This window comes from Haplochromis burtoni, unplaced genomic scaffold (genome assembly GCF_018398535.1).
Source record: "Haplochromis burtoni strain Fernald_Lab_line unplaced genomic scaffold, NCSU_Asbu1 Contig_83, whole genome shotgun sequence".
In the NCBI taxonomy this organism is placed as follows: Eukaryota; Metazoa; Chordata; class Actinopteri; order Cichliformes; family Cichlidae; genus Haplochromis; species Haplochromis burtoni.
Window position 1 is genome coordinate 1,313,729 of NW_024582444.1, and position 15,162 is coordinate 1,328,890.

The following is a 15,162-nucleotide window of genomic DNA, read 5'->3' on the forward strand; positions in this document are numbered from 1 at the left end:
GTTGATCAGTGGTGTAAAGTATTCATTTTAGTTTTACTTAAATATTCGACTCTGTAATTCAGAGTATGTGCGACACACTATAATGAGGCAAACGACTTTTATTCTGTTTTTTTCCGCCCTTCTCACTGTGATTTAACAGCCAGTAAAGGAAAAGCCTACTCCAACATTTGGCATTTAAAAGCTGCTGCCTGTTTCTGTTCTATTTCTGTAAGTCTACCTGTTCTGTGTTTGTGCGCTGAGGGCCAGAACTGATTGTGTTAAACGGAGAAGGAGAGCACCTCCTAGTCTTCAGAAGCAGAGCGTGGAGCTCGTTGATCACGACTCTGTCCCGGAGAATAAAGCGTCTGTCACTGCGGCCCTGTCGGATCACTAGCTCGCTAGTCGACCTGACACTAACGCAGGAGGAAGTGTGTTCCCCTGCTTAACGGATCCTTGTTTACATGCCGCACATATCACGCCACTTCAAAGGTGGGGAACAGAGAAGCAAAGATGCTGTGTGAAAGGCCTGCTGAGGTGGAGAGAGGAAGGAGACAGAGGAGGGAAAAGCAGATGAAAGAGAGGAGCAGAGCAGGCAAAGTGACAGCAATGACGAATCTGAGGCAAACGTGGGCTGTGGCGGTAGAGGAAGGTACACACTAACACAAGAGGCTGTCACAGAGGGTGGATGAAGTATCTTTGCATTGTCACTTTTTCCTCTTTGGAGCTCCAGAGGTCTCCAGCTGCCATGAGGGCAGACCAATTAGAAACTTTAGACCTTAGTTTCATGCAGTTCTGCTGTAAATACTAATGTTTTGTTTTATCTTCCGTAACGCAAGACCTCTCTCGAAAACCAAACTGGTTTAAAAAAGAAAGATTGTTGGCACAGGGCGAGCAGCAATCAGTCAGGTGGGAAAGAACTGGATGTCTTTTACAGTTACAAACTTTTACTTTTGCTGCATGACCCAGACTGTAGCTCATCTATGCTGTTGACCCGATCGCCTTAAATAAAGGAGGTGGGCTGTTATGTGGTGGTACGTGTCACGGGCGACACGGCTGTTCTGTTTAGAAAGATCAATGCATTCACCCAGCCAAAGGTTTAATGGTTTACTTGTGTGTTTGTGTGTGGGCGTAAGACAAGAAAATAGCAAAGTGCAAAAAAAAAAAAGGGAAGAGATGATGGTGATGCGCGCTCGGCGAGGTTAGGGAGCAAGCTCATTGCTTTCTCCTGGCCCACTCTTTTCCCATGGCGCGAGGAGCAGGACTAATCACAGACACAACTGTGGTTTATAAAACACGTTTCCTCTTCAGATTTGCTCTGTCAGAATTCTGTCCTTCTCTGCGTTTCCCCACACTTAGATTTGGCTTTCATTAAAGGGCAATCAGGGGGATTTTACGGTTCAAATGTTGATGAGTGAGCGTTTCCAGAAAGAGTTTCAGATGTTGGGTGTCGGATCAACCTCACTAGTGTGTTAATGGGAGCGGTTTTTTTTCTTCTTTGTCTGAGGTCATTTAAAATATTTACAATCTGAACAAACGCTTATTTTCTTTCCTGCGTATTTGAACTTGCGTCAGACGCTTTGACAGCTTTTGGTCAGATTGGCTTTTCTTGGAGAATGTCAGCTTAGCCTGGTGCAGATTCCTCCATGAGCTCATTTTTGTTTCATATTTTCACCCCGTGCTTGAATCGACTGTGGGTGCACATCCCTGGAATCCTGGACCACCAGGAGCTTTTCGGTCTCCAGGTTCACATATCGATAGATTTCCTGCAGGCGTGGGGAGGAGGGGTTCAAATGGAATATGCACATGCATGGAAAATTGTAACTGACAAGGGCCTCGGGCCCTGAAACACATGGGGGCTCCAATTCCAGAAAACACAGCTAGCTATTAGTATGAAATGCTTTAGGCTACAATACTGGGGCCCTCAGACAGTACAGCCTCTGTCACTGCTTTCCATTAAGTTTCACATAGTTGGTACAAATGAGAGGTTCAGCCTACACCCTTTGCTCATCTTGAGGCCCCAATAAGAAGCCACTGGGAGGTTCAGAGCCTCTCCACTGTGCCCCTGAATCCTGTTTTATGCAACCAGCAAAGTGTGCCCCTGTTAATTTCACTTCATGGAGAATGAAAAGGAATCACAGGTGAAATAAAAGCACTGATTGTTCTTCTTAGAGGGTTTGCATTTGAGTTTTGGGCCATGTGTAGTATATCTGACAGTCCATAAGCTTTAAAGCTACTTAGACATAACATAGGTATGCATTAACATGTGAATATACATGTCTCATTTTCCAAGTATGGCGGTGTCAGTGTGGCCTTGTTAAGTGGTCTTAAAATCAGCTTTATTCATTCATCATTGTTCACTTGATGGCAGCAGGCAGTCTAAACATGAGCCAGAGATGATTTGAAAGGGCAGAGAAACTTCCTGGCTGCTCATGAGGAAAGCGATCTTGTCACTCAGTCAGGCTCGCCGCAGTTTTCGGTACGACACATCAAACCAGCTTTTGCAGACCAAAGACTGACAGGGCGTGCGTATTGATTGATAGGTAGCTTAGTGGTGTGTGACTTATGCCGGTTTATTCTGCTTCCATAGCAGCGCGGGAGTGTTGTGTAACAGAAGCAGGTGAAGCCTCGGCAGCAGAGGCAGAAAATGTGAGGACCATTCTCCGGAGCCGATGAGATGATGGTTGTTATTTTGAGGATTTTCTAAAACAATGAGTGTGAATCAGCTCAGTGTGTGCATATGTGTGCATGTGTGTGTGTGTGTGTAAGGAGGGGTGTGAGACACAATGGGTGTGAGTGTATGTGAAGTAGAGGTGCTACTGATGAAGGATGCGTTCATGGAGGTGAAGTGGGACCTAACCTATTATCGCAATAACACTTTGGCGCTATTCTAAGTGTACGGTGCAGTTACGTTACAGAAAAACTACAAGTCAAGGTGCAGCTTCATGCTCGTTATGATATAAATCTACTATTAAGATAGTAATTTCCTCAAAGCTTTTTTTTTGAAAATGAAGGTTTAAAGTTCCCACAAAAACAATTCACTGATCCCATTAACAAATCTCATCTGTCCAACTTCTGATGATTGCTCTGTTGTTGTATTACATATCAGTTAAATGGATCTCTGTGAGCCACTCACACACCGTAAATAAAAACAGTAAGAGGCTTTGGTGTGCTGTGAAATGAGCACGCTGGAGCCTGTGAGTTTAACTCTCCGCTTTCTTCTTCTCCTCTTTCTTTTCAGCCGATTGTTTACGAAGGCCAGGACAAGAACCCAGAGATGTGCAGAGTGCTACTGACACATGAGATCATGTGCAGGTGAGAACAGATGCATCACATCTCTCCTCTCTCCTCCAGCATTCTTTGCCTGTGAAGTTCTCACCAATCACCGCTATGTACATTTCTTATTTTGTCACCCTCATTAACCCCCCTCGACACGCACATACGCACACACACCTGAAGCCCTATCTGTTGAGGAAGATGAGTTTTGGCTATCATAGTTGTTGCTTTAATTATAAGCTTAAGATGAATTTCTTTGGAAGTAGGTTGGGAGGAAAGTTCTATTTATAGGGGCGTTTTGCCGACCTATCCTATACAATAGGAAACGTGCGCGCGGGAACATGTGTAGTTTGTGTGCGCATGTGTCTCTGACGCCTGGTTAATTAGGACACAGAGAAACTCATTAGTCAATCTGAACCCTTCTGTTGTTTCATGGCTAACAAATGGGCCTTGCTCTTCAATCTGACTATAAAAAATAGGCAGGAACTCGCGCACACACACACACTCGCACACACACATAGATCCGTAGACACAAAGAAGTATGCTTGTGTATTCAGAGCCCTGCACAGCGCAGTTATAAAAATTCAGATTTAGCACATGAATTACGTTGTTCTTTTTCCTTGACCTTGTCACTGAAAAACTTTAACTGTACCAATATAAATTGGGGTTCATCTACATGCGCACACAGGGACTTTAGTTGTGAAATCAGGCCCACTAATACTTCATCGTATAGCTTGGTGAATATTCCTCAGGCAGTTCAGCTGGAGAGGCTCATGATAGACCAATTGAAATTCTGATTTACAGTGAATATATAAATAAACAATTTGGCAATAGATTTTATTGTAAATTATTGCCGTTCATCAAGTGGAGGATAATTGCGGACCTGAATCAAATGTGCTTGCGTAACCTGTACGGTATGACTCTCGTATGGTAGAAGGTGCTCGTTCTGTCCTGCAGGATTTTGTTTTAAATACTTCCTTTGGGGGAGCAACAGTGCAGAAAGTATGGCTTTTGCAGCAAGTGTAAACAGTCGCTTGTCTTCAACAGCCGCTGAGGTCAAAGTTACGGCTGTTGCCTCATGTTCTCACATGCTGATTCTGCAGCGGGGGCTTTGCACACAACACAACACGCACACACACACACACACACAAAGAGCTCAGGGCGTCCATTAATCAGTGTGGCTTATTGTCACGGCAGTGCTATTAGCCATATGCTCCCAGCCAATCTGCCACCACAAAGACCTGCGTTGCAAAATTGGCTGAAGCGCTGGCACGAATACGTGAGTGATTTCACTCTAAAATTGGACAATAGATGCTTCAATGAACGCGCTTAATACAAATGTTGGTCGTGCTCAGTGTATTTTAACATTTGCCCTCTTTCAAATCAAGAAGCTTTATGGCATTGTAGATATTTTATTTCACTCTGTCTGACAGAGCAGCCTCGGTATAGCTGGTTGAAACTGCTTTTATTTTTAAGGGGAGTTTAATTTATTGTGGACATTTTAGCATAATAGTTTTCATTTCTTTGGAAACTCCAGGACATGAAATATACTTTTAGACAAATTTCTGTGAATTTGGAAAATCCTTGGCTGCTCAGCTTCTGTGTAAGCAGACGTTTATCTGTTATTATTTGTATCTTTTTTTTTAAACAGACATTTGAATGAAACATATCTCTCCAGGAATAGAATTATGGATGATGAACCTGTCACTTATGTTTTTAAGTTATTATGTTTGCTAAACTAATCAAAATCTAAGGCTAATCTCTTGACTTTATTTATATCATGTGATCACTGACATGTTAACATAGCTGCTAATCATTCTGACTATTAAAATTAAAGTTAAACACCCATTATCTAATTAGCTTTGATTGGCCAACAGTCAATATCCAAAGATTTTTCATTTACAGAGACAAAAAAACAAAGTTTGTAAGTTGTGAATTTATTTTGGCATTTTCCCTCCCAACACATGTAAATTGCAAGTAAGAGACATTGCATCGATTTGGACTCATTGTTTCAGTGATTAAAGCACAAAGATCAGGTGAAAATCATGTCTTATGTGTGTTTGGTGGGAGATGCATGTTAGAGCAGATGATTAGCTCACTAGCATTTACAGATATAGGTCCTGCATTACTCCCATCCCACCCCTTCCTTCTCCTTTCATAGCATAAAACACTCTTCTCCTTCCTCCACTTCCTCTTCTGTCCCTTAAGTTTCCTTCACATCTATTCCATCCCCTCTGTTTCCCACGCCATCACCCACCCTTCCCTCTACCTCTCCCTCATCTGGTTTAGCTTTCCTTTTTCACCCCCCACCCCGGTCCCTGATCTCCTGCTTGATTCCTCTCTCTAACCTCTCTCTGTTGCTGCGCTCTGCTCTCCAAAGTTACAGTGTAATGACCCAGTTCATAGAGCGGCAGAGAGCAAACGACAGCGAGAGCAGAAAGAGCGGCAGATAGCGGAGACAATGAGAAAGGTGTAACGTATCAGTCGCTTTCTTTCTACCTCTGCCATCTGTGACAGCGGGAAACCCGAGATGTCTCCCCTTCCTCTTCTTCCCACCCAGACCCCTCCTCTCCCCTCCCTCCCCTTCTCACCCTCTTCGTTTAGCTCTCCATCCCACGCACACCCTCTCACTCTTTACCCCCTCCCCCCTCCCCACCCATAGCCATCTTTATCCTCCGCCCTCCTGCTTACACCTTTATTCATAATTGATGCATGGAAGAAAGCCTTTTTTGACACACTTGTAGTACACGTGTGAATTTCGGTAACCATGTCAGGTGTTTTGTTTTTTTTCTCACATATGTGCGTGCATGCGTGTGCGTGTGTGTATACCACCCACGTGTTTTTGGAGCCTCGGGCTTCTTTTTTGTTTCCATCTCCACTTTACCTGATGGTTCATCAGTACAATTAGGATGGACTTTTCGCGCTCGATTTCCAGACGATTATGCTGTTGGTTATGTTGCCTTTGGAAAAAACTTGACTATAAGCATCTAAATGATCTCAGCTTGTTAATTACGTACTCATGAAAACATTTTCTTGCAACACATGTGGAGGGGATTTTAACTAATTAACCTTTCATAACCCCAACAGTATCATATTGACACTAGGAGAGGTTATTATTCTGAGACTTTACAAAACCCCAGAGTTACAATCATATTATGCAGTCACCTTCATGGGCTATGAAAATAGGTGTAATGCCCCATTACAGTCTAGTTTCATAGGAAAAAGTGTTGTGGCTCTCCACAGCACAAAGCATGGTGTTTTACAATAAACGCTGTAAAATTGTGACCTAGCATGTAATGTTAGTATATGCGTGTGTAATGTAGGGGCAGGACTCCTGGCAATCTTGCAAAATGGAAAATGGAGCTTTGCAACATCTGGTTAAGGTTGTTAAAAGATCAGTTTTAAGCCAAAACACGATCTTGGTGCCTGGAGCTCTGGAACTTATCTTTATATTATTTTGCTCTTCAGCTAAATTACTACCTGCGTAGTTCTTATAATGTGCTGTGCAAAATTAAATCATCTATTTGAGCCCAATCCTAAAAACCTGAATGTTTGAGAGGTTGTTGGGATTCGGATGAAACTACTATCTTAATAGTTGATTGTTTGAGCCAGATGGGCAAACTGTGGTTAAGGGTGCACCTTATACTGGGAACACTGGTAATGAATATCAACCAGCTCAGCAGTAAAAAGTGGAGAAAATGGAAAAAAGAAATGCTAGGCAGTGACCACAGCAACAAATTACCCACTAGTGAGACAAACCACGACCAACAATAAATCCGGCAGTGTCTTTTTTAATGTATTTGTTAAAGCAGCGATCCCACAGCGTATTTCCTTCAGATCCTGCTATACAGTCACTTTCCTTGTCTTGCAGGTCTATTTTTATCCTTGCTTTCAGGGCAGATTTCTCTGAAAGACTTTCAGTAAAATTCACTATGGCCTGTTTTCGACAGATTGGGACAAATTCTGCAGATGTTGTAATAAATTTGTTTTATCAGTGCAGACGAAAGGCACGCACTGCAACACTCCCACTTAAACCTCTAATCTGGAAATTCCATAAAATGTACCCTATGCCCAAATTTTCCCCCCACTTTGCCCTGTGTCTTCTTCCCTGACGGTCTTCTTTTCTCTTCCCGTAGTCGGTGCTGTGACAAGAAGAGCTGTGGAAACCGTAATGAGACACCCTCAGACCCTGTTATCATCGACAGGTACTGTCTCTCACTTTGCCTCTTCTCTCTCTCTCCTTGCGCGCACACTTGCGCACACCCACAGACACACAGTGGACGAGGGTTTGTGCGCTGACCCGTTTGAACGGCGCGGTGGGACAGGATGTTTGTGTGTTTGGATGAGCTGCTGTCACTCCTCGATAGAATCAGCAGCCTCAGATGCACGGGAAGCATTTGAGAAACCAATTTTGCTTTTATAAGTCAAACAGCAGGACTCATGAGTGGGTGGTGACAGTGTGGAATTACACTTGCAGACACACACACGCAGGTTTTATCTGCATGTACATGCGCACTCTAGTAACGTAATCATCGATCTTTGCAGAGGGGACACAAATACACATCAGCTGCTCTGTTACATCCCAAAGGCGCACTTTCAGACTTGAGTGCTCAGATGAATGTGTGTTTCCTCTACGTCACGCGAAACACAAAGCAGCTCACTAGCAGGAGTCGTCTGTTGTTTTCCTGCCGCTCGTCTCTGTCTGTCTGTCGCTCTCTTTCTTCCCTTCTGTCTGTCACAGGAGAGGACTGAAGTTATCCCTCCCTTAACATCCACCCCACCCCTCTTTCTGTCTCTCCTGCAGCAGCACAGAAAAGTGGGTCATGAGCGAAGAAGAACAAAAAAAAAGTGACAGAGAAAAACTGAAATAAGATCCAACCTCATTTTAATCTGATTTCTCCTTGGCAGTTGTTTTAACCCTCTGCGAGCAGTTCTGTCGGTCTGTCTGCATGTGTTTGAGTAATTCACAGGAAGAGGAGTGAAATATTCTACTCCCTGTCACCACATTGTTACACAACTTAAATCACTGTACAAAATATCATATTCCTGCAGATTTGTACCAAGTGTTTCTTTCTTTTCTTATTTCACCATGACCAGATGTTTAAGTTTCAGTTTGTGAAAGATTTTTGGCAATTATAATATAAGCTGATCATCTGCAACATTAAAAGCACTGACAGATGAGGTAAATACCTCAGATCTTCTTGTTGCAGTGCAGTGGGTGCTGGCATTCATGTGGATATTACTTTCACAGCATCTAGACACTGTTGCAGTCCAAGCACACTCCCTGAGGCACTAGTACTCTTGCAAAGACTTCTCTGGAATGGCTCAAGAAACACGACAAAGAGTTCGGGGTTTTGACCCTGCCTCGGGATATCCAGATCTCCAGATTCCAGTCCAATCATACTGCATGTAAGATGTGCTAGACCAAGTGAGATATACGGAGGAAACACTCCACAACTTACAGGACCCAGACGACCCACTGACAGTGTTCCCATGCACTACCCTAAGCATACCCCCATTGTGTGGCGTGAGGAACCACACAATTGAAACTGAGGTTTAAATATTGTGGCTTATGAGCGTCTGATGAACAGTAATCACACCATAGACTCTCAGCTTTGTATCCACAGACTGTCCTTCAGTGCTTCTTCACTAAAGGTTCATAAAGACAAACATCAGTGTGATCAGCGCCGCAAACAGAGGTCAGAAAGGTTATTACAGGGATAATTTGGCATGAATGAGATTCTTTATTCTCGCCACTTTGGAGGGGATGTACAAGGTTTCGCTCTATACGGTGCAAAACTCCTCTTTCCTCTTTTTCTTTGTGTTTGGAGAAATCTTATTAAGTGCACAAACGTGTGCGTGTGTCATACGCTATACGTGCATTTGTGTGTTCGTGAAGGATATTATAGGTATTGCCGCACCACCGCCCAATTCTCCTGTTTTGTCGGCTATCTCAAACGTCTCAGCTTACAGCCTTTTATATATTTGCCTAGAAAGTGTGTATGTAATCTGCGTGTGTGGATTCATGGCCAAGGTTTGGGTTTGGCCCCTAAAAGAATAGCTGATATATTAGACACAAACTGACAAAGTAATAGCTGCATAATCATAATACGTGTGTCACTGTTTGTTACATTGATGCTTGATGACTATTGAAGTGTGTGTGTGTGTGTGCGCACACACAGGGGTGTGCGTCTCATTTTCCACGGCAGGAGGAGAAAAGCGGAGTGAATTGTGGGAGATGTCAGGGAACTTGGTCAAGATGGAATGTCAAGGTTACCGTGGATACCGTGGGATACTTCCTGTTGCCCCCTCCACTTTGCAGTGGTTCACAGCCTCTTGGTGTAACATCTGGAGCTCTGCTGTTTGACGCAAACATGTGGAGAGAGAATGAGGCAAAGTCAAAATGACAGCTTAAAGTGTCATTGATTGTAAACAGAAGTAGAGCTCGAATTAACTCACCCACTCCAAAGAAATATTCAAAATGTAACTTTAATAGTTATTTTAAACAGTTACAATGAAAACATTAAGGGCTTAGCAGATATATCCCCCTGCATCTGTGGTTATACATACTCAAGTGTATGCTGCATTTAGCTATAATAGTTACAAAGGTACAATCCGGATTGGTTGACAATTTGGCTTGAACTGAAAGGTAATGCCAATGTTTCGGGATGAAGAAGAAATGAAACAAGAAATGGCGTCTTCGCTACAAAGATGTCTGTGATAAATTCCTTCTTTTTAACGGCTCAACTAAAAGACCAAAAACAGCACAAACATAAACAAGAGTATCCCACATTCTTGTCTGTGATCTGTTTTTTTTTACACTGCCCTCTGGTGATAGTATGAAGCTACAACATGCAGATGTGCACGTGCCAAGCTCCGCATTGGATTTATAGTTATGTGAAAATGTGGGATGATGGACGCTAATGCACTTAACTGACCGTCAGCAGATGTGAGCGCCTCTATAGAAGAAGACGTTTTGGCAGTTTGGTGGTCTGGGGCGTTTATTCACAGCTTGGGTTTGCAAAGTTGCATCTGAACAAACCACAAAACCTCTGTAACAATGTCCTTTGGACATATGAGACCAAATTGGAGATGTTTGGTCGTAATGCACAGCACCAAGACTCAAATGTGAGGCCAAGCCTGACAGCTAAAGCTTTGCTGAAAATGGATCATGCAAGAGGACAATGATCTCAAACAGAGCAGAAAATCTACAGTAGAATGGCTGAAAAAGAAAAGAATGAAGGTGTTGCAATGGTCAAGTTAAAGTCCAAACCTCAACCTGACTGAAATACTGTGGTGGGACCTTAAGCGAGCTGTGCAAAAACCTCAGTGAACTGAAGCAATGCTCTAAGGAAGAGTGGGCTGATTTTCCTCCACAATTAAGTCCTTCACAATGCAAAAGGCTGACAAAGTCATACAGACATACGACAATTTAGTTTTTCAAAGGAATACATAGAGTCCTGTAGAAACGTTCTTTTCCACGTGAATGTATGGACCACCAGTCCACTACTTTGCCGGGCACTTTAAGTAAGTGTGCTATTAAAACAGCTTGAAAACTTGCTCACTAGCGTTAGAAGCCTGTGATGAGCTAATCAGCATCATCAGAGTCAGTGCGACGTGTGTCTTGGCCCCTTTGCTTGACATCATGGGAAAACCAAAGGAAACTGCCCCGACACTGGAAAAAAATTGTGACGTTCCAGAAGCCTTGTTCATCCTTGTGAGCAATTTCCTGAAAGATACCATGTTCATCTGTACAAACAATAGTATGTAAGTATAAATACCATGGGATCGGGCAACAGTCGTAATACTTAGGAAGGAGATGCATTCTGTTTCCGTGAAACTAATGTGTGAACAGTGCAAACGAATCCCAGAACAACAGCAAAGGTTTTTGTGGAGATGCTGGAGGAAAGAAGAGTATCTGCACTCACATTAAAACGAGCCCCATATCAGCATAAAATTGGAAAGAAAGCTCTCAGAAAGAAAGAAACCACTGCCCTAAGACCTGGATACTGTTGCATGGTATAAATGCTGCCCAACGCTTCTGCAGGGATGGTTTCAGCCAAGTGAAACTGATATTACATTATAGCATATACAGTGCACAGTAGAGAGAAAAGGCTCCAAAATGTTGCTACAGCCAAGTCTGCAGTGGGTTACTGGCAGATGAAGAGATATGCATAAGCACACTTATCTACATGCCATTTAAATGTTACATCGACATGTGAACAGAGTTAAGGCTCACGCTTATTTAAACACATTACTCATGCTTTAACAAATTCAAACATTTGTCTGTGCGAACCATTAAAGAGAGTGACTGACAGCTCATTGCGTGTCTCTCAGTCCTTGTGCGCACATGTGTGTGACTGACAGCTAGCCCATCGTACCATGTACGTATGAGTGTATCTGTGAGTGTGTGTGGCCCAGTTAATCCTTGTTATAGCACACTGAGCATCCCACTGCCTCTCAGGGTTAATATAGGGTTAACGACATGCAACGCTATCCTATCATACGCCTGCTTGACTCCTAAAGAGCCACAACCACTCTTCTCCTCTGGGTGTGTGTGTCTATGTGTGTGTGACTGCCATTCAGTTTCTACTTGTAACTCTTACTGTCTTTTTTTTTAATCACTCAGCATCCTCATCATCCCCTTTTCTCTTACTTTCCTCCATCACTTCCACTTCCCCCTTTCTCGCTTCCTCCTTTTCCTCCCTTTTTTCCGTGCCTCTGCTTCACCTCACCCTCTCTCTGCACACCCCTCTGCTTTGCTCCCTCTCCCAACCTCCTTTTTTCTTTCTTTGACTCTGTTTTCGTCTCCGTGGCCCTGAGGGGTTACCTACCTCACTGCTCAGCTTTGTGCCTGTTTAGACTGCTACAATTGGCTTAATAGGCTCAGACTGTGCGTGTGTGAGCAGTTTGAGGGGGTTATAGTCTCAGGTGGTGTGTGTTCAGGGCTTAGACGAGTGTCGCGGCGCGAGGAAGGCAGTTTGAGCGTGTGTTTTTCTGTGTGTAGGGGTGCTACGGATACCAGTGTGTGTGAATGTATGTGTGTGTGTCCTCTCAAAGTCTAAAGGGGCCCACATAAGCCTCGGGGTTTAAGGGGTTCCCTGTGTGTGTGTGTGTGTGTGTGTGTGTGTGTGTGTGTGTGTGTGTTGTGTGTGGTGGTGTGTGTGAATTATAGGGTTAAGAGGGGTCAGAGCTTGAACAAGAGATGATGGGAAAGAGGAAGGGATGGAGGGATGACAGAAAGAGGAGGTGAAGATGATAAGATGGCATTTAGAGGGAGCAGAAGGAAGAAAGGAGGAGTATAGCGGGGGGTGGGAGGGGGGGGGGGAGTGGGAGCTTGTCTAGGCAGACAGAAGAGAGAAAGGAGGAGGAGCAGAGCCAGGTTTGTTTCAGGGGGATAAGAGCCTCAGTCTGGGGAGTCCTGTCAATCAAAGAGCACAGGGTGGGTGAGGAGGGGGCGCTGTCAATCAGATAGAAGAGGAGAGAGGAGGAGGCGGGGGAGGAGGAGGGAGGGCGGATGGAGGGGTGAGGTGAAGAAAGGCGACAGAAAGTGAGAGGGATCTTCTAAACGATCTCTTCATCTTTTCCGCCTTTGTCTTCCTCACTATTGCTCTCTCCCTCTCACTCTCACTTGTCCTAGTTACCAAAATATCTCTGCCAACCTGGTATGTCACTGTTCGCTCAACTGTCACTGTCTGACATGTAGCCTACACACACACACACACACACACACACACACACACACACACACACACACACACACACACACACACACACACACACACACACATCTAAAATAGACTGTGAGAGAATATGCCTCCTCCTTTCTTGACCCGTCCTCATCGCTCTTTTCTGTCTTTGCCCTGGTTTCCTTCAGATCTTCATCCTCTCAAATTCTAATTTGCTTTGCTTGGCATCAGCATAATTAGGTACAGGTACAATAATGAACTGTACAATGTAAGAAAATTGCATTAACAGCACATTGGATTTCTTTTTCTTTTTTTTTAAATTGAAGAGGCAGCTGAAAATCACAGATGCTATTTTTAAGGCATAATCCAAAAATTAAAGGTTCCAATGTCAGCTATTGATTTTTTTTCCTGGAAAAACGCCAATGCTTGGTTGTATATATACTGAATAAGACACAAATGACTAAAGAAACTTTATATATAAGCCAACATGACAGTGCAGTGCAGTATCATGGTTTTACACTGTCGATGGTGAAGAAGACATTCAAAGTGGTGGTTTTTCACTTCTTCTAGTTCTTCTGTTTCTCTGAGATAAATCCCGAGAGTTGTTTTGGTCTGACAGAGTTAAATTTCTTTGATTTTACTTTCATCTTGTTCTAAGAATTTGCTGTTTTTTTTGTATCTTTACGAAAGATGTAGTGTTGTCTCGTTTTTTGGGGGGAGAAGTGGCATCATTTGCCTTTGGGTTGCCAGGTTTGTCTGCTTCCATCAGTTTCACTGGCTCGGTTATGGTTACTTAATTAGAATTTTCTTAATTTCCTATTTTTTTCTATTTTTATTGTCACTGCCATTAGAAATGGTCAGTTCAGTAAACACGCTTCCATGAAGTTAACCTTTTTGGTGCCATAAGTCCTGTGAGATGTTCTCTTTGTGACATTATTTACCGATACAGATTGCATCAACAAATATAATCATTTTTAGGTGGTTATAAAGTTTATTGCACTTTTTTGGGAGGATAATGTAAATGAATTTAACCAGATAAACTTCTTCATCATTTATTCTCGGTGTTTCCGTGAGTGTGGAGGATGACATTGAGGTTCTTTGGCTGGTTTGTGAAGATGTCTCGCACTTCATAAACACACACTTATTTAATTATTTGAGGCTGATTCTTTCTTTTCAGCTCACGCTCTCAAGGTGCAGTATCACTTCCTGTGTTAAAGGTCATCGGTGCTGGGAATTATTCATACTATTGACATAATGCCACTGTTCGCTTCTCTCTCTCTGTCTGTGTTTGTGTGTGTGTGTATTTAACAGTGTATAAGAGAGAGGGAGAAAGAGGCAGAGAGGACTATGTTTTATTCATTTCTCTCATTTAGCCTCTCAGTCTGCACCTGTCCCAGCATTTAGAAGCTCGGCATTCACATTACTTGCTGATTTAGTTTGACTGCTTGTTTTAATGGACACACACACACACACACACACACATGCATGCACACACACAGACACACACACACATTTTCATTTCCTCTAACTGTCTAAATTAACGCAGAGGAGCTTGTTTAGGTTCAGAGATGGAGATATGTGTTGTTGTCTTTGTCTATCTACTTTTTCTTCTTCTTTTCATTTTTTCCCCCGAACATTTTCCTTTGTATTGTCTGTAAATTGGAATAATTCTAATTCCAACTTATTTTTAAGAGCCAAGTTTCTCCATCAGGCTTGTGTGTGTGAATGGGTGGATGACTGGAAGTGTAAAGCGCTTTGGGGTCCTTAGGGACTAGTAAAGCACTATACAAATACAGGCCATTTACCATTTACCATTTCTGTATCATTTGAATCGGGCGTGGAGTATCAGGAAGAAAACTGCCAAAGGGCAAAACTGAAGAGAGTCCACACAGATGTGTAATATGTACCCCCACACACACACATACACCTTTTTTCCTTTTTCTTTTCTCCCCATTTCCTCCTTTTTCACCTCTCTCATCCTCCCCTTCCTGCTCCTGTCTCCCGGTACTCCCCACCCCCCACCCCAGTGCACATAACCACCCTTAGGCAGGGATCACGTTACCCTAAAAGCTACAAACACGACACGAGGGTCTCAAAGATTTTCCCATTTGTTTCTTTCAAAGCTGTTGTGATGCCTCGATTACTTTAGGTGTCTGCTTGTTGTCAAAAACTACAACTGTTTTCAGCAGCGGGTGAGTGGTGCACTGGATTTTTTTTTTTT

The 15,162-nt window shown here is 43.2% G+C and overlaps 1 protein-coding gene across 6 annotated transcripts in view; it reads left to right on the forward strand.

Annotated features, from left to right (window-relative positions):
- LOC102293762 (transcription factor COE1-A) overlaps window positions 1-15,162 on the forward strand; it is an 89,180-nt gene that overhangs the window by 5,881 nt on the left and 68,137 nt on the right. For all 6 annotated transcript variants that reach the window (XM_005926348.3, XM_042222301.1, XM_042222302.1 and 3 more), the window contains exons 5-6: window positions 3,218-3,291; window positions 7,389-7,457. In XM_005926348.3, coding sequence (XP_005926410.1) covers window positions 3,218-3,291; window positions 7,389-7,457 — 143 coding nt within the window. The remainder of the gene's footprint in view (window positions 1-3,217; window positions 3,292-7,388; window positions 7,458-15,162) is intronic.